Here is a 20,045-nt window from a genome sequence, read left to right as displayed (position 1 = left end):
TTTTTATTCATGACATGTTTCATTAATATTATTGATGTTTAAAAAAACAGGATTTTAACTATATTTTCTATTGATGGTAATTTTTTGAATGTTTTCTTCGTTAGGATGCCTCACTGATGGACGTGAATTCCCTCAGCCCTATGATACCAACATCCCCTTTGTCAATGATAAACCAAATCAAATTTGAAGATGAGCCAGATTTGAAGGATCTATTCATTACAGTTGATGAACCTGAAAGCCATGTTACTACAATTGAAACTTTCATTACTTATAGGATTATTACTAAGGTAAACATTTAATGGGCATTTTCTTGAATATAGCTGCTCTCTTTCAACTATCAGAATTACTTCTTGTACATTATAACTCTCCACATTACAAGATCTTAGCTGAATAGACTTATGTGTTCAACCATTTTGGGTAAGACTGCAACTTATCTGCCCTATCTTTATAAGTTATAGTATTTTATTTTTGAAGCCTCAACCTAGCCCAGTGTAGTTTATAAATGTAAAAGTAAACCTCTTTTATAGCTGAATAGTTTCTGGACTGTCTTCCAATATTCACATCTTTCAATGCACCTTCCACACTGCTGCTAGTAATAATTCTTAAAAATGTAGAAATCTGATCTCTTCACTCAAATGTTTAAGATCTCCCTTGCCTCCTCGTTTCCTATAGAACAAAGTGCACACTCCTTTGTATGACATTTTATAAAGAGCAACCTACCATACGCAACTCATCTCTGACTCCCCACATCAGATACCTTGCTTACCACTCTCATAGAACTGCTTCTGTTGTCCGAATATTCTAGGGTATTTCTTGCTCTCAGGAGTTCGCACATGTTTTTCTTTCTGTCTGGTGTGTCCTTCCATCTCTTAGACACAAGAACACCTATTTATTTTTTAAGGCACAGCACAAAATATTAGTTGCCACTGAAAGCTTCTCTGGTTGTTTATTGCCCCCTGGCTGAACTAGTCCTCTTTTCTGTATTCTCATGCTGTTCTAACTTTTCTCTTATAGAATGTAAAATGTTGGAGTCAGTATGGCAAAGAAATTAAAAGCATAAATTTAATTCCTCCAGGCCTCAGTTTTTGCTTCAATAAAACTGAGATGATAATAGAACTTAGTACTGTATAGTTGATTTAAGAATTGATTTAGGGCAGGGGACAGTGGTAGTTCAGTGGTAGAATTCTTCTCTCCTATTATGAGGGAGACCTAGGTTCAGTTCTGGCCAGTGTATCTCAGGAACAACTACCACCTCTCTGTCAATGGAGGCTTGCATGTTGCAATGATGCTGAACAAAGTTTCAGCAGAGAGTCCAACTAAGACAGATTAGGAAGAAATACTTGGCGAGCTACTTTCGAAAAAATCAGCCAATGAAAACCCAGTGGATTACAATGGTCCAGTCACGTTGTATGTGGAAATATTGATAGGAGTAACTGTTTTCTTGTGAGAGGTGAGTATGCTTTAGATAATCCAGATTTTTGTATTTGGCTTGGAATTCAGGCAATAGAAGTGAGATTGAGATTGTTCCCATGTTTTCTTCTTGCCATACATGTTGGCATAGATTTTTCGGTTTGTTGAGAACATATATTTTAATGTCTTTGCTTAATTTTTACGAGCTTGGGCATACAGCTCTATACAAAATTCCTTGGGAAATGGCAGGAAGATTTCCTTTTCACATCAAATATCCATTAATAACATTTTTAAAACAGTGGTAAAATCACTCTGTAAAATGTTAGAATTTTCATATGCTGAAATCACATTTTAGCAAAGCAATTCATTTGAGCAAATCCCAGGAAAACATTTTTCTCAGTTACATCCAGGTTATTTTCCAAACTGTAAAAATAGGACCTTCCTCAAATTCTGAATTCTAATCATCTGGAGAGAAGATATATATTTGAAGCCTAAATTCAGAGCACACTTGTTAGCAAGAAAGTCATGCCAAAGATAATAGTAGTTAAAATCTTGTAGAAGACAGATGGTTGTTATGAGACAGATTTTTGAGTGTGGATTTTAAATTTCAGCATAATGTTTGCTTTCTTTCTGGAAATACAGAAAAGTTTGCTTTGTTTCATGTGCTACATGAGTAGATGACTGTAAAAAAAAAAGTGCAGGCTGGCAAACACTGAATAATTAAGGCTTATTATTTTTTCTTAGAGATCCATTTATTTCAGAATGTCTAAAATAACATTAGGCAACTGTCTCCTGTCTCATATTGCATGGGATGTTATTTTTTTCCCGCTTTCTTCAGACATCTCGTGGTGAATTTGACTCTAGTGAATTTGAAGTTAGAAGACGATATCAAGATTTCCTGTGGTTGAAGGGAAAACTTGAAGAAGCACACCCCACTCTGATTATTCCTGTAAGCTTTACAAGTGTTTCATTGACTGGTTACCATTTTGTTCTGTGAGTCTTTCGAATGCCTAAACACTAATCTGAGACCTTTAAATTCAGTGTAATTCATTTATCGTAGAAATATTTGTTTCTAACTTTTTAATCTATGTATAGATTTTTAAAAGAGCTATTGTAACATTATTTCTAAGATTTTGGTTCTAACACTGTGAATGTAAAAAATAGATTTTTGTAGGAAATGATTAAATGCACACTAGTCTTCCAGAAAGGAAATGACCTATAGAGGAGCTTATAAACTTGTGCAATATAATGTTCGGACATCTTTTTTTTGCTTCAGCCATTGCCAGAAAAGTTTATAGTGAAAGGAATGGTGGAGCGCTTCAATGATGACTTCATTGAGACACGGAGAAAGGCATTGCATAAATTTTTGAACCGAATTGCTGATCATCCAACTTTAACATTTAATGAAGACTTTAAAGTTTTTCTGACTGCACAAGCGTGGGTAAAGAATTTTGATTTATATTCATATAATCCTTGAGTACCTGTGTGTATAGTTGATTGTACACTTCCTCTTTTTTACCTTTATAATCAGGTATCATCATGCTTGACTTAAGGTGGCTTAAAAAAAAAAAAAAAAAACCTTGGAGCGATATCCTTCAAATATAGCCCTGTGTCAATTCTACATTATAACCATTATAAATCTGATACCTTCCCCACGTACAAACACTCATTTTTCTTGATAGATGAAAGAAATTTTCTTTTAATGCTGGGGTTCATATAATAGCCAGTACAGATCGTATGCAAATATATTCTTATATTGAGACTTTTTGCAGTCAGATTGGGTCCGTGTTTTCCAAGTTAATATGAAAATTTCATTAGATAGATATAGATCAATAGGTAGATTGATTAGATAGATGTATGCTACAGTATTCTTACTTGTCTGTCAGCTACCTCGTGGAGGGTCTCATTTCTAATATAGAAAATGTATATGTCCTCTTCCTTTTAATTTCCTCCTTGAGGAAAGATAATGGATGGACAAAGGGTCACTATTAAATACAGACCACTTTTGAGTTTTCTGTCTGTCAGTTCTTGCCAAAGTGGTAGAACCTAAAAAGTGGCTCATCTCAATCTTAACAGATAGACTTATTGTTGGGAAACCTTTTGTGGCTAATGTGAAATTAGCCCAGCTCCTGAACCTTAGAAGCTGTTAGAAACATTCTCTGTAGTCAACAATTGCAGTAACAGCTCGTCAGTTGTGACTTGTGGTATCTCTGATAATGCGTACTGTATCAAATGATGCCACAGACTCCTAGATGGATATGTTGCTTGGTCAAAGATGGGATCTGTTATTATTTGGACACAAATCATACTGACTTAGAAATAAACATGTTTATGTATATTATTTTCTGTAAGACCTTTGGGAAAGAAAATCTGGAGAAAGATGAACAATATTTTATTTAATAATTGGGTAAATAATACATAACATTATTATCTGTGAATTAGGTAGTCATCACTGTTATAGATTTTTTTCTTGTGTGTTCCTCTTCAACTTCTCTTTGTCCCCAGATCTATGTTCAAGAAGCGCTACAGCCATCATTTAGAACCCCTTGTCCTCTTTTTGTTGTTGTTTTTAGACATGGCCATATTTCTGAAGGGATACTTCTATGTAGTAGATCCTTTTATAGCATTTCTTTCATTCAGCACATTTGTAACTGTCCTTTATGGATTCACTATGAAAGAGCTAGTTAGATATCTTATCAAAAATCTTATTAAACCAGCCAGTAGAATGGGTATCACAATTAGCCCCCACCTCATTTGGTTGAGGAGCTATGGCCATGTAGTATCTTTTTTTGTAAACCCACCCCGTGACTTTACAGAAGCAAAATAGGCTAATGCTAAACAGCAGTCTATGGAGTCAGACTGGCAGCATTCAGATTCTTGCTCTACCACTTATTAACTCTTAGACCTTGAGCAAGTTACCTAACATTTCTATGCCTCCATTTTCTTCTGTAAAATAAGGGTAATAATAGAATCTGCTTCATAGAGTTGTTGTGAATTGTGTATATAAAAATGTGAATATAATGCCTAGAATACGTTAAGTTCTCAATAAATGTTAGCTATTATTAAGATCAAAGAATAAATGGAGTTTTCCAATTTTTTTTTTAATGGAATAACTCAGGTCCTGAGAAATCTTCCTTTATTTTTTCCATTAAGTTCCTGTTATAAGATATAGGTTGCACATTATGTCATCCTCATATCTTCTCTAGTATCTTCTTGAGCACTATTCCCTCCGTAAAACCCTGTTCTTATAAAGATGAATGCTTTAAGGAAAGTCTGTACACGTGTTTTACATAAGTACTTAGCAAGGGAATATTACCAAAGAGACGGACTTAGAGGAGAAATTGTACCCTAATGAAACTCATTTGCTTCAAACTAGCATTAAAACATTTCTATTCCATGCTACTAAAAAGACCTATATGAGTATTTTTATTGTCTTTATTTTATTCGTCTAATTAGGTTCCTTTTGTTATTGAATCTGGGAATATTGTTGCTTGCTTCAGTGCAAATATTTCATGTTTTGTTTCTAGGAACTCTCTTCTCACAAGAAGCAAGGGCCTGGATTGCTAAGCCGGATGGGGCAAACAGTCAGAGCTGTTGCATCCTCAATGAGAGGAGTTAAAAATCGCCCAGAAGAGTTCATGGATATGAATAACTTTATTGAAACATTTAGCCAGAAAATAAATTTGATCGATAAAATATCTCAGAGAATTTACAAGGAAGAAAGGGGTATGTAGACTCTCTGATCTGGTATTTCAGTTGTTTAGTTTCTGATGAAGTCATTGGTCTTGCAAAATGCTATCATTTGATCGCCAGCATTGTTTCTATCATCAAGGCCATATTTTCCAACTACCAATCCTTCTTCTTTGTTTCCAGCTTTCACATTCTAATCATCAGTAATTATCAAATGCATCCTGATTGCGTATTTGATCAATTTCAGACTGCAGCAGATGATAAAAATCTTCCATTCCTTCCTCTTTGGCCCTAGTGGTTGGCTCTTAAATTTGAACAGTAGTGGTATTAACTGGTCTTCTTTGTAGGCATATGGATATTATCCTATCACTGACAGCATTGTACTTCAGGATAGATCTTGAAATGTTCTTTTGATGATGAATGCAACACCATTCCTCTTCAAGTTGTCATTCCCAGCACAGTACACTGTATGATTGTCTGATTCAAATGGCCAATACCAGTCCATTTCAGCTCACTAATGCCTAGGATATCAATGTTTTTGCATTCCATTTTATTTTTGACGATTTCCAGTTTTCCTAGATTTGTACTTCAGACATTCCAGGTTCCGATTATTAATGGATGTTTGCGATGACTTCTTCATTGCAAATACCTTCTTTCAACAACATAAATGGCGACTATACACATGGACCTCACCAGGTGGAACACACAGGAATCAAATTGACTACATCTGTGGAAAGAGACGAAGGAAAAGCTCAATATCATCAGTCAGAACGAGGCCAGGGGCCGACTGTGGAACAGACCATCAATTACTCATATGCAAGTTCAAGCTAAAACTGAAGAAAATCAGAGCCAGTACATGAGAGCCAAAATATGACCTTGAGTATATCCTACCTGAATTTAGAGACCATCTCAAAAATAGATTTGATGTACTGAACACTAGTGACCAGAGACCAGATGAGTTGTGGAATGACACCAAGGACATCATCCATGAAGAAAGCAAAGGTCATTGAAAAGACAGAAAGAAAAAGAAAAGACGAAGATGAATATCACAGGAGACTCTGAAACTTGCTCAGGAATGTTGAGCAGCTAAAGCAAAAGGAAGCAATGATGAAGTGAAATAACTAAACAGAAGGTTTCAAAGGGTGGCTCGAGAAGGCAAAGTATTATAATGACGTGTGCTGGAGATAGAAAATCAAAAGGGAAGAACACACTCGGCGTTTCTCAAGCTGAAAGAATTGAAGAAAAAATTCAAGCCTCGAGTTACAATAGTGAAGGATTCTATGGGGGAAAATATCAAAAGAAGATGGAAGGAATACACAGAGTCATTACACCAAAAAGAATTAGTCAATGTTCAACCCTTTCAAGAGATGGCATATGATCAGGAACTGATGGTACTGAAGGGAAGAAGTCCTAACTGCTCTGAAGGCATTGGCAAAAAACGAGGCTCCAGGAATTGATGGAATATCAATTGAGATGTTTCAACAAACAGATGCAGCGCTGGGGGTGCTCACTCATCTATGCCAAAAAATATGAAAGACAGCTTCCTGGCCAACTGACTGGAAGAGATCCATATTTATGCCTATTCCCAAGAAAGGTGATCCAACCGAATGTGGAAATGATAGAACAATATCATTAATATCACACGCAAGCAAAATTTTGCTGAAGATCATTTAAAAATGGCTGCAGCAGTATATCGACAGGGTACTGCCAGAATTCAGGCTGGTTTCAGAAGAGGACATGGAACCAGGGATATCATTGCTGATGTCAGATGGACCCTGGCTGAAAGCAGAGAATACCAGAAGGATGTTTACCTGTGTTTTATTGACTATGTAAAGACATTCGACTGTGTGGATCATAACAAATTATGGATAACTTGCTAAGAATGGGAATTCCAGAACACTTAATTATGCTAATGAGAAATCTTTACATAGATGAAGAGGCAGTTGTTTTGACAGAACAAGGGGATACTGAGTGGTTTAATGTCAGGAAAGGTGTGCGTCAGGGTTGTATTCTTTCACCATACCTATTCAATCTGTATGCTGAGCAAATAATCCGAGAAGCTGGACTGTGTGAAGAACGGGGCATCAGGATTGGAGGAAGACTCATTAACAACCTGCATTATGCAGATGACACAACCTTGCGTGCTGGAAGTGAAGAGGACTTGAAGCACTTACTAATGAAGATCAAAGACTACAGCCTTCAGTATGGATTGCACCTCAACATAAAGAAAACAAAAATCCTCACGACTGGACCAATAGCAACATCATGATAAATGGAGAAAAGATTGAAAGATTGAAGTTGTCAAGGATTTCATTTTACTTGGATCCACAATCAACAGCCATGGAAGCAGCAGCCAAGAAATCAAACAACGATTTGCATTGGGTAAATCTGCTGCAAAGGACCACTTTAAAGTGTTGAAAAGCAGAGATGCCACCTTGAAGACTAAGGTGCCCCTGAACTAATCCATGGTATTTTCAATAGCATCATATGCATGTCAAAGCTGGACAATGAATAAGGAAGATCGAAGAAGAATTGACACCTTTGAATTGTGATGTTGGCGAAGAATATTGACTATACCATGGATTGACAAAAGAACAGATAGATCTGTCATGGAAGAAGTCCGAGCAGAATGCTCCTTAGAAGTAAGGATGGCGAGACTGTGCCTTACATACTTTGGACGTGTTGTCAGGAGATCGGTCCTTGGAGAAGAACACGATGCTTCGCAAAGTACAGAGTGGAAAAGAGGAAGACCCTCTACAAGGTGGATTGACACAGTGGCTGCAACAATGAGCTCAAGCATTACAAAGATTTTAAGAATGACGCAGGACCAGGCAGTGTTTCGTTCTGTCATGCCTAGGGTCGTTATGAATCGGAATGGACTTGATGGCACCTAACAACAACAACAGTTTCTGATGGACCATTACATTTGCTGGCACAATATGGCAATATTAAGTTAGAATTTCACCTTTAAGGAGTGGCTTATGCCCAGCCATGCTGTGAAATTTTCTAATTCCTAAACCATTATGGAGGTAGCCATGGCTAGTCCTTATTGCTTTACTCAGATACTAGCTGTTCTGGCTTCCATTTTGGGTAATGGAAAAGTAAACTTAAGGATTTGGATATAATTATATGAAGTTGCCATCACAGGTTTAATATGGAACAGAGCTTATGATAAAAAAAAAATGATGTTTCAAGGAAAATGGTTTCCATATTTTCTAATGAGTTTTTGGGACAAATACTCTGTACTAGACCTCTCCAAGCATGGTAGATGGATTTATATTTTAGAAAATAGGTCTCTTCTATTTTCTATTACCATTTCACTTCTGTTTTCTATTTTTTCAGTTTATAAGTTAGACTTTATTCTGCAATGATTCTTTCCTAATTGGAAGGAGGTATATTTTTGCATTTGCCTACATTAAAAATAGGTAGGTTTTTTTTTTTTTTTTAACTGAGTTAGGAAATATATATCCTAGCACGAGTTCGTATTCGAGATGAGGAATTAAAGAGAAACAAAAGTCAGTAGACAATAAGGTTCATGAAGGTAAGAAGGCAAAGTTTTAATTTATTTTTAGTATCTAGAAATAGCAATATCTGGTATCTGCTCTCTAGCATCTAACATCTAGAAAGTGCCGAATACATAGATTTGTTCAGTGTTTAAAAAAATAATGAACATAAGATTTAGGAATGGGGATAGGAAAATTTTCTTTATAATGAAATAATTATTCATCAAATAGAGATAAAATATGGAAAATTGTTATAGCTGCTTCTACTTTTTTCTTCCCTCTACCTTCCATTTCCATGCATTGCGCCTGAGATCATCGTGGCATGTGGTGACAGAACATGGTTTGCTTTAAGCCTTCTTAGTTTACCCTTAAGCCCACCCAGTGCCATCGAGTCGATTTCGACTCATGGCGACCCTATAGTTTGCCCTTGCATTTACCATTTGTTGTTTTTGATGTCAAACAGCGAATTCTTTTAATAAGGTTCTGTGAGTCCAATTTTGTTACATAGATTGCTAATGTGTAGTTAGGTGGGATAGTAATTCAAAAAAGCTTCTGGAAACTCCTGACACTTAAGAGCTTTATAGAATGTCATATTGATTTGTGCAAGGGAATAGTTTTAAAATCTTTGATAAAACCAAAAAAAAAAAAAAAAAAACACACCAAACCCAGTGCCATCGAGTCGATTCTGACTTATAGTGACCCCCCGATAGGACTGAGCAGAACTGCCCCATAGAGTTTCCAAGGAACGCCTGGCAGATTCGAATTGCCAGCCCTTTGGTTAGCAGCCATAGCACCTAACCACTACGCCACCAAATCTTTGATAGGTTATACTATTTATGAACTGCTCAGAAGGAAAACTGGATTTTGTGCTAGACTTTATAAATTTGAACTGTCTTTAAAGGAGAGCATTAAATGGTTTTCCTGTTAATGTGAGCTACCACGGTGGTTAAACGCTTAGCTGTTAACCAAAACGTTGGCAGTTCAAATCTACCAGCCACTCCTTGGAAATCCTATGGGGCAGTTCTGCTCTGTCCTGTAGGGTCACTATGACTCAGAATTGACTTGACATCAATGGGTTTGATTTCCTTTTTTTTTTTTTTAATTACATATTTAGGGGACAATGGCAGTTCAGTGGTAGAATCCCCATCTCTTATGCGGGAGCCCCAGGTTCGATTCTCAGCTAATGTGCAACCACCACCACCCATCTGTCAATGGAGGCTGGTGTATTGCTATGATGTTGAACAGATTTCAGCAGAGCATCCGGGCTAAGATGGACTGGGAAGAAAGGCCTGGATAATCTACTTCTGAAAACCAGCGAATGGATCGCAAGGTCTTATCTACAACAATCATGGGAATTTATGCAATACCAGGCTTCATTTTGTTCTGTTGTGCATGGCTTCACTGTAAATCAGGAGCTGACTCAACAGCGGCTAACAGTAACAGCAGTACGTATTTGGAGGTCACTGGCCCAAACTTCAAAGGCTTCTTAGTCTTTAAAATGTGAAGCCCCCCGGCCAAGTTTTATGCAAAATGATGAGATGGTTTCTTCTTTTTTGAAATAAAATCTTATTTTAGCAACATAGAGTATTCATTCATATTCATATCACAAAGAATTTGGTGATTATAACTCGGGGGTTTCCTTTTTATGTCTTTTTGGGTACTATTTTTTTCTTTGGTTTTGTTTTGTTTTTCCCAGTTATTCAGCAAAATTTTACTGATCCTGTTGTGTTACTTCTTTGTGCTGGTGATTAAAGGAAGAATAATATGGTGCCTGTTCTTCAGCTCACAATCTAGTTGGGGAAACATAAATTATAGCGCAGCTCATTAAATGTTTGCATGAAGACGTGATTTGAGTGCTGTGTAAACACTGTTTAGAATTTTACAGAAGCTCTGTATGTAAGAATAAATATTGTACAGGTATAAATAATGACACATTGATATACACACAAATTGAGAAATTAAAAAAGTGGGAAATTTTCTAGAAATATTAGTGGAATGTGGTCATTATTTAAAATAAAGGCCAGGCATATTCTCAGGAGATTGGAGTTTGGAAGAACTCTAAAGGTCATTAAATTTAATACTTTAATTAGGTGACATCTAATATTTTCTTCTTAAAAAAATTTCTTTATATTTTCCATTTATTTGAACATGCAAGATTTTGAAGTTGTAATGGTTTAATTTAGAGCAATATGACCGATTTCAGCCAACATTAATGAGTAGTCAGGTGATTAAATGTATTGTTGTACTCATATGAATATTAAACCAAAACCAAACCTGTTGTCGTCAAGTTGATTCTGACTCATAGCGACCCCATAGGACAGAGCAGAACGGCCCCATAGGGCTTCCAAGGAACACCTGGTGGATTTGAATGGCCAGCCTTTTGATTAGCAGTCGAGCTCTTAACCACTTGACCACCAGAGCTCCGTATGAATATTAGACAAAATAATACATTGTATTTATATGAATGTTGAAATAGTGAAAATTACTCACTGCTAGTAAGTTCCTAGATATAAAAAGTTATTTATCATTGAATGTTGATACTGTTAAAGTAAAAAAAAAAGTAAAAATATTCAGATTTTAAAATGAACTCTAGATTTTTTAATAAACAGCTTATCAAATATTGAAGTCTTTCATTAATCATTCTTTCATTGATATGAAAATATTATTAAGCACATTATGTATCGGGATTTGGGATACAAAGATAAGAAAACTCCGTCCTGTTTTAAGAATCAAGCAAGTTATACACATGATTATAATACAGTGGGATAATGCTTTAATATAAATATAAAATTATGAATGAGCAAGTATTTTGACTCAAGTCAAAATATGTATGGAGAATATCTCCAAAATATGTATGGAGAAAGAGAGAGATCTGGAAATACTGGAATTGGTGATTGATTGGCTTGGTGAAAGTGGGAGTCTAGGATTAACCCAGATTTTTTGCTTAGATGGATGGATTACACACTAAGTAGGGTATGTAATTGGGGAAATGAAGAAAAAGAAGACAAGTTTTGTTTGGAGACCTTCAGGTTCTTGTTGTTGTTGTTAGTTTGCCTTCAAGTTGAATCTGACTCATGGTGATCCATATATGCAGAGTAGAATTTCTCCCTAGAGTTCTCAAGGCTGTCACCTTCAGAAGCAGATTGCCACATCTGTCTTTTGAGATACCTCTGGGTGGGTTCGAACTGCTGACCTTTTTGCTATTAGTTAAGCACTTAACTGTTTGCACCACCCAAGGATTCTTGTTGTGTGGTAGGCAGGTATAGATATATAGTTCTGGAGCTGAGGGTATTAGTCCTGTGAGTAAGAATTATGAATGCATGGTCAGGAGGTTTTAACAATCTCTCCATGCTGATTCACACAGGAATAGTTCTGTAGCCTCATTGTGTGTGCCCTGTGGTAGGTGAAGGGTGTAGCCTTTTGGATGATAGCCTATCGAGAGGATATCAGCTTGGCAGGGCAAGGACTGCTGGATGTCCAAACCTCTCTTTTTCATTTGCTCAACTAGAACCTGGAACCTCTGGTTATCCACACAGTGTAGTGCTGAAATTAAAAAAAACTTGTCAGCAGAAACATAGTATCTTAGAGAAATAAACACAAAATTGTGTAATTCCCAAAAGAGAGCTTCCAAGCAGATTGATAAGTATATATAAGGGCCTAGGCAATACTAGGAAACCCTGGTGGTGCAGTGGTTAAGTGCTTTTACTGCTAACCAAAGGGTCGGTAGTTTGAATCCACCAGGCACTCCTTGCAAACTCTATGGGGCAGTTCTACTCTGTCCTATAGGGTCCCTATGAGTTGGAATCGACTTGACGGCCCTGGGTTTGGTTTTTGGTTTTTAGGCAATACTAAGGATTTGTAGTGTGGAGAATGCTAGGCCTGGAGTCAGGAGAACAGAACTAATATCTCTGCCCTGCCTCTTCTTGGGGTTGGGGAAGGCCTTTATTTTCTCCTCCGGGAATAGTAAGTAATACTCACTTTGGAGGTTATCAGGAGGAAAAAAAAAGGAGGTAACGCTTCTAAATAAAACATGTAGAGCGACAGTAATCACTAAATAGGTGGTGAGTGTTCTTAATATTTTTATTGCCACTTCTTGGAGAAAATGGTGAGAAGGATATCATCAAAAGTGAAGAGCTATACAAGAAGCTCAATGAACCCCACACAAGGTGGCTTCCAAAAGAAAGTCACCAAGACATGTTATAATCAAACTTGCCAGAGCCAAAGATAAAGATAGAATCTTGAGAGCAGCTAAGGCTAAATTAAAAGTCACCTATAAAGGAGAGTCAATAAGACTAAGCTCTGACCACTCAGCAGAAACCATGCAGGCAAGAAGACAATGGCATGAAATATATATAGCCTTGAAGGAAAAAAAAATTGCCAGCCAAGAATTGTATATCCAGCAAAACTGTCTCTTAAATATGAAGGCAGGATTAGGGCATTTACAGATAAACAGAAGTTAAGGGAATTTGTTAAAACCAAACCAAAATTACAAGAAATATTAAAGGGAGTCCACCAGTTAGAGAACCAACAATATCAGATAAAAACCTAAGACTAGAACACAGGACAGAGCAACCAGAAAGCAACCCAGATGGGGAAGCCACAAAATAAGTTAAAGCTAAATGACTGAAAATAGGGAAACAGAGATGTCAATATGTGAATGATGACAACATTAAAACAAAAAAGAGGAACTAAATAGCGTAATCATAGAACTTCCATATGGAGAGGACGTTAAGGTGATATCAAGAAATAAAAGATTGGTTTAGACTTAAAAAAAAAAAAGTGAAGAAGCAAAACAAAAATAAAGAGGACTGACACATTGGGAAAGGACAGAGCAGAGGCACTAGAAGAAATAGGAAGGGGAGATTCTTATCCTAGTAATGTTGAGCCTAGAGACATAGCAAAAGAGTCAGAACTTGTAATTCTGATACTACTTAGTGCTCATTTAGAAGTCCATGATAGATAGGTGGTCATGTAATTCATCTTCCAAACCAGGACACTTTTGAGGGTGAAAAGGGATGTTATTACTGATTACACCTGGACAGTAGTCATTCAGGGACTAACCAGGGCAAACTGGAATGACTGGTCAATTTAATGACAGATAAAATCCATTTTCTTACGGTCATATGCAAGAACATGTGCACAATGAGAGAAATAAAGTCTTTTCTTACTATGATATAGGGACTTTGAAAACTAGTGGAAATTGAAAGAGTTATTAAGAAGTCATTAATTTTTTTTTTGTAGAATATTTTGAGGAAATGAAAGAATATGGCCCAATTCATATCCTTTGGTCGGCGTCAGAAGAGGACCTGGTTGATAGCCTAAAAGGTGTCGCCAGCTGCATTGACAAATGCTGTAAGGCCACTGAAAAACGAATGTCCGGACTCTCAGAGACCCTGCTGCCTGTTGTACACGAGTACGTGCTTTATAGTGAAATGTTAATGGTAAGAACACCTAATTCTACATTTATGTAGTCCCTTACCTGATTATAACTCTTTAAAGGCAGCTTCTATATCTATTTTGTTCAGCACTATCTTCCTATCCTAGCAGGATGCTTTGCAAGTAAATGCGTAATAAATATTTGTTCACTGAATGAATGGTTAAATGTAAGAATACATTACTGAAAGACAGGAATACTCAACAGCCACAAAAAAATGTTCGTAAGATTACGTATAGATTGGAAGCATCCTCGGTCAAGATCTACTTAAAGAAAATGAATAGTTTCCACACCCTTTTTAATTTTACTTTTTAAGAACTTTTAGTGCTTTGGGTATTTCTTTTATCAAAGAGTTGCTTTTACTTTTCCAGATACATTTGATTGAACAATTTACTAAGCACCATTCTGGAAAAAGTACTCGAGTAGGATCTTGATGCTTGTTCTATCCTCTAGATCCTATTGAGGATGTTTCAAAAAAAAAAAAAAATCCTTGAAGTTAAAAATGTTTCTCTCTCACTGTTTAAAAAGTCTTTTATTCCTTTTAAATTAAAGTTCTGCATTTTAAGTCCTCAGTTCAAGTTAAGGTTTCTAGATATTTGGGATTTGGCAATGATTTCTGCAAATTTAATGCTTATCATTCAGTACTGTCCTTTCACAGTCCCCTGTACAGCCAGACTGGCACCCTTAGGTCTCTGGTGTTTTCACATGAAGGTAGGGGAAGGAAGTCAGCTTGCATTCAGATATAGCCCATTTCTTCTACTGTTTATAACTGAAGCCATGTCTGTTTTCTGTTTTCCTGTACACTTGATTTCTAGAATTTTTTTTCTTTTTTAAAACTTTGCCTTTGTCTTGGTAAGGAAAGCTCTCCTAGCCTTGCGGAGCTGTGATAATGGACTGCCTTCCACATCCTTAGGTCCTTCCTTGACAGAGCCTTTAAATATTTTGTGGGATACTTCAGACTTCTGCTGTTGCTTGACTTTATTGAGGTTCCCCTATAAACAAACCTTTCTTCCTTTTCTGGATCTTCTAATGGTTCACTGCTGTGGAGTCTCCGTCCTGTCTGTCAAATTCCTCAGCTATAGCCTATGATTGTACTTCATTGTTATTATTATTGTGCTTTAAGTAAAAGTTTACAATTGAAGTCAGTTTCTCATACAAAAAGTTATATACACTTTGTTAAGTGACCCTAGTTGCTCTCCCTACAATGTGATAGCACACTCTTTTCTACCATGTATTTCCTGTGTCCATTCAACCCCCTCTGCCTTCTCATCCGGCCCCCAGACAGGAGCTGCCCACATAGTCGCATGTGACTACTTGAGCTAAGAAGCACACTCCTCACCAGTATCATTTATGTCTTATAGCCCAGTCTAATCTTTGTCTGAAGAGTTGACTTCGAGAATGGTTTTGGCTTTGGGCTAACAGAGTCCAGGGGCCATGGCTTTTGGGGTTCCTCCAGTCTTAGTCAGACCATTAAACCTGGTTTTTTCAATTAGAATTTGAGGTCTGCATCCCTCTTTTATCCTGCTCCATTGGGGATTCTCTTTTGTGTTCCCAGTCAGGGCAGTCATTGGTGGTAGCCAGGTACCATCTAGTTTTTCTGGTCTCAGGCTGATGGAATCTCTGGTTTATGTGGCCCTTTCTTTCTTGTGGGCTCATATTTTCCTTATGTCTTTGGTGTTCTTCATTTTACTTTATTATTGATCTCTGTCTTGTGCGAGTTCACAAAGAAATCTGATTTGTATCATTAAAAATAGTATATGTTTCTTCCTTAATTGGATGATGTTTTGCCCTTATTATGTCAGCTGGAAATTCTAGTCAGAGCATTTTAAGTCTTGTGTTTTTAAAGGTGTGGAAAAATTATAATAGCAACCAGAAATAATTATTTTTGAGGTCCTCATTTAATTGTGTTATTTTGCAGCCTTTTAGGGTATGATTACTGTATTTATTTTGCGGTGTTCTGGTTCTGTTTTATGTTAGAATTTTTTTTATTATTGTTTTTCAGTCTGAGTTAAAAAATATATGTCTTGACAAAATGATTATTAAGTTTGTGTAATTTTCACAACCGTCCTTCATGTTTTTTGGAAAAAGACCTGAAATAAATGGGACTAAATTACAGTATGAGTCATTTGAGTTAGAGAAAGGAAGGGGTTTCCCAGCACTAATGGCAGTTAAACATTGAAATATATACAAAGGAACTTGTGGTACTGAGTTGAATATTTCTATTGATTTCTTTAAAAATAGAGAAATATCAATCTCTCCTGAATGATTTAAAAGTGACTCCACCAGACACAGGCCCTCAGGATTCTTTTTTTTTTTTTTTTTTGTTCTTTAGATGGTTTACAGAACAAACTAGTTTCTCATCAAACAGTTAGTACACACATTGTTCTATGACTTTGGTTAACAACCCCACGACATGTCAACACTCTCCCTTCTCAATCCTGCGTTCCCTATTACCAGCTTTGCTGTTCCCTCCTGCCTTCTAGTCTCTGCCCCAGGGCTGGTGTGCCCCTTTAGTCTTGTTTTGTTCCATGGGCCTGTTCAATCTTTGGCCCTCAGGATTGTTTTTATCCTTAATACCTCTCAGTTCTCACTCAAACTCTGTAGAGCTGTCTTCTTTGACCTCTGTGTAACTGATTCGTTTCTACATTCTTCCCTTCCTCTGTGAGACACCAAAAGAACTCTACCTCATAAGGCCCTTTTCTTCTTGCATTTCCCCTTTCATTGATTGTTATACTTACCCAGAGTTAGCTCTATTTTTTTCCTTAATCTGTTTAGGCTATTTATGTTCATTATTAGAATTTCATTATTTAATTGATAGTGTGAAAATCAAAGTAATATGAGCACAAATTAAAAAATAAAAAGAGTCCTTATGTCAGTAAAGTCTAAAAGGATGTATTTGGAGAAAAGTGAGTCTTCAAGAGAAAGACATTATAAGAGATTGCCGAAAGTAAAAAAAAAAATGTAGATGGATTCTGCATTCAATTTCTTCACAAGAATGTTTCAAGTTAAAGAAACAAGAAATTGTGCTTATTCAAGAAAACAAGTTGGGATTCCTGTCAGTCAAAGAAAAGGCCATGATTTCTCATCAAAAGCTTGGCTAATTAATGAATATTTATACATTTTGAGCTAAAATAAAATGCTTCAGATGTGAATACACACTTCAATTTTCTGATTCCCCACTATAATTGCCTGTTTTGATTAACCATCTCTTTGGAGTTGGATAAGAGGGCTGCCACTAATTGTAGATATTTTCAGGTGAGAGTCCCATGGTAACCTCTCAGCTGTGACCAGTTTGTACTATAGACTTTATTTCTAGTGCACCTGCTGGTTTTCTTTTGTATGATTGTTTTGCTCTTTGCTCTTTTTAAAGAGTTGTATGTGGTTAGGGTGCCCCTTCAAAAATTGTACATATGTTGCTTAAACAGGTAAAATATGCAATGGGAAGACTAATAAGAAGATTTATGGAAAACATTCTTAATATGTGCTTCTGTTTGATTTAGCTTTTAAAGATTTAAAACAATTTTTATCCCTAAAAGACTGATGGCTTGGGGAGGAGAAGCAATTTATATTCTAAAAGGTATATTTTTATTATAGAAAAGTTTATACCTATTTTATACTCATGTTTTATATGAAGGGTGTTATGAAAAGAAGAGACCAAATACAAGCAGAACTGGATTCCAAAGTTGAAGCTTTGACCTACAAAAAGGCAGATACTGAGCTGGTAAGTTTTCAAGTTTCTTGATATAATCATACAGAGTTCATTGTCAAAAATTTTTATTAGCAATGTAAAGCTCAGTTGCATGTTTTTTCTAAGCATTCAGAAAATGATACTAGAATCTCTGCCAACGAATCTATTATACATTGAATACCAAGTGAGTCTGCAAGTTTAACAATCATGCCTTTCTGCCTTCCTGACTTAAAAGTCTTATACTCTGAGGAAAGCACAAATTTTTTAAAAAGGATATTGTGTGTTAGAAAAAGACATGGAAAGTACCACAATTGTTCCAGAGGATTAATAGATCCCGAATAAATAAACCCACTTATTGCTAGTTTATAAGATATTTATATAAAATAAGTTGGTGTTCCTATATGCTTTTTTTCCTAGTTATTGTAAATGTCTTTACAAAGGAGCTATCATCTTTTGCAAGATGAATGCTTTTCTTAAAATACTTTATAAGGGCAATTTTCCAGCATAAACAAAAAGAGATCTAATAATGTAATGAACTCATCACTGGACTTCAGCAGTTCCCAATAGGATGTTGCCAAACTTTTTTCATAGCTCTCTGTTCCATCTGTTTTTTTTTTTTTTTGTCTGAAGTATGCCAAAGGATATATTTTACCCACAGATATTTTAGTATTTGTGTTTTACTGTCTTTCCATATTTTCTTAATTATCCTATCATATTGGAATTACTCTCATTTTAAAATTGAGGAAGAGACTTGGAAGGTATAGTAACTTGTCCAAGTTTATACAGCTCTTGAAAGACAGAAGTGGGATTGAAGGTGATGGTATCTCTTGGCCACTTCAGACAATGCTGTCTCTCAGAAAGCAAGCATAGAGCTGGGAAAAATTGATTATTATTCTAGCTAACTTCTGTTGAGCAGTCTATAAAAGATGCATTCTCCTTTTTTTTTTTTTTTAGTTTAAGAATTTAGATTAGAGTTGAGTACTGCACAGAGTATAAGGACCTTGGTGGGTCAGTGGTTAAATGCTTGTCTCCTAACCAAAAGGTTCAAACCTACCAGTGGTTCCATGGGAGAAAAGACCTGGCATTCTGCTCCCATAATGATTATAGCCTAGGAAACCCTATAGGGCAGTTCTACTCTGTCCTGTAGGGTTCCTGTGAGTTGGAATCAACTTGACAGCACACAACAAAAACATTAACAACTGTATTGGATATATACGTGTCAGGTAAGTAGAGGAGTCCTTGAAGTCCCCTGTTAATCTGTAGCGTTGTAGCCTCCGTCCTGACTGGGCTGGGGACTCTGCATCCCTCCTCCCTGCTTTAGTTTTCTCCATAGCTTTAATCACTATCTAATATATGATTTTCCTAATATTATGTTCCTCTCTCTCCCTACCTCCAGAATCTAAGCACCTGAAAGGCAAGAATTTTTAATTTATTCACTGCAGTGTTCCTAGCTCTCAGAACAGTGACTGGCACATGGTAACTCATTGCCTTTGAGTTGATTCTGACTCATAGCGACCCTGAAGGACAAAGTAGAACTGCCCCATACGGTTTCCAAGGAGTGCCTGGTAGATTCGAACTGCCAACCTGTTGGTTACCAGCCTTGGCTGTTAACAATTGTGCCACCAGGGCTCCATGGTAGTCACTCAGTAAATATTTGCTGAATGAATGAGTAAATGAATGGATGAAAATTAGTGACTAATCTGATTCATGAAAACATATGGGTGTCTTTTAGCAACAGGTGTCTGTAAAGTCAGGTTTTATGAAAAACACTGAGATTTCACTAAATAGTAATTATGAATTAAATTGTTAGTATGGCTTTTACTTGCTATGTTTCATAACCATAGTTTTGTAAACTGAAATTCTTTTCTCCTGAATGGAATGTGCATAGAGATGGAGGGCTGCAGTGGACAGAGTAGGAGAAAGGAATCTGGGGCAATGAATAATAGAAAATGCTGAATCAATGGAACTAGTGCTTGAGGGAACAATTGTCTATATTTTTACCTTAAAATGAGGAGAAGGGAAGGGTACCCAAGATCAACTTTTTCCAGCCAATAAGGAACTTCTATTTGCTTTTTGGGTAGTTGTACAGAAATTTTATCTTCATCTCTTGAACTTTAGAATTTGTTTGCTATTTGTTAAATAATTATTCAAAATGTCAAAATTGGTGTATAGATAAAATTTTACTGTTGGCCAAGTACTATAAAAAATACAGTATTTTAAAGTTCCAGAAGAGTAAGATGGCTTAAAAACCAAGCATCTGTTCAGGATGGCCTATATTCGTATTTTAAAATGAAAGGAAGATTTCTTGGGATGGTTCCAA

General features: G+C 36.3%; 1 protein-coding gene across 2 annotated transcripts in view; it reads left to right on the top strand.

Annotated features, from left to right (window-relative positions):
* The window catches only part of SNX7 (sorting nexin 7), a 124,601-nt gene that overhangs the window by 33,362 nt on the left and 71,194 nt on the right, over positions 1 to 20,045 (top strand). For both annotated transcript variants that reach the window (XM_049875759.1, XM_049875760.1), the window contains exons 2-7: positions 105 to 287; positions 2,249 to 2,359; positions 2,687 to 2,851; positions 4,938 to 5,136; positions 13,845 to 14,044; positions 17,672 to 17,758. In XM_049875759.1, the coding sequence (XP_049731716.1) occupies positions 105 to 287; positions 2,249 to 2,359; positions 2,687 to 2,851; positions 4,938 to 5,136; positions 13,845 to 14,044; positions 17,672 to 17,758 (945 nt within the window). The remainder of the gene's footprint in view (positions 1 to 104; positions 288 to 2,248; positions 2,360 to 2,686; positions 2,852 to 4,937; positions 5,137 to 13,844; positions 14,045 to 17,671; positions 17,759 to 20,045) is intronic.

Source organism: Elephas maximus, chromosome 3 (assembly GCF_024166365.1).
Source record: "Elephas maximus indicus isolate mEleMax1 chromosome 3, mEleMax1 primary haplotype, whole genome shotgun sequence".
Lineage (NCBI taxonomy): Eukaryota > Metazoa > Chordata > Mammalia > Proboscidea > Elephantidae > Elephas > Elephas maximus.
This window is presented reverse-complemented; position numbering and strand designations above follow the sequence as displayed.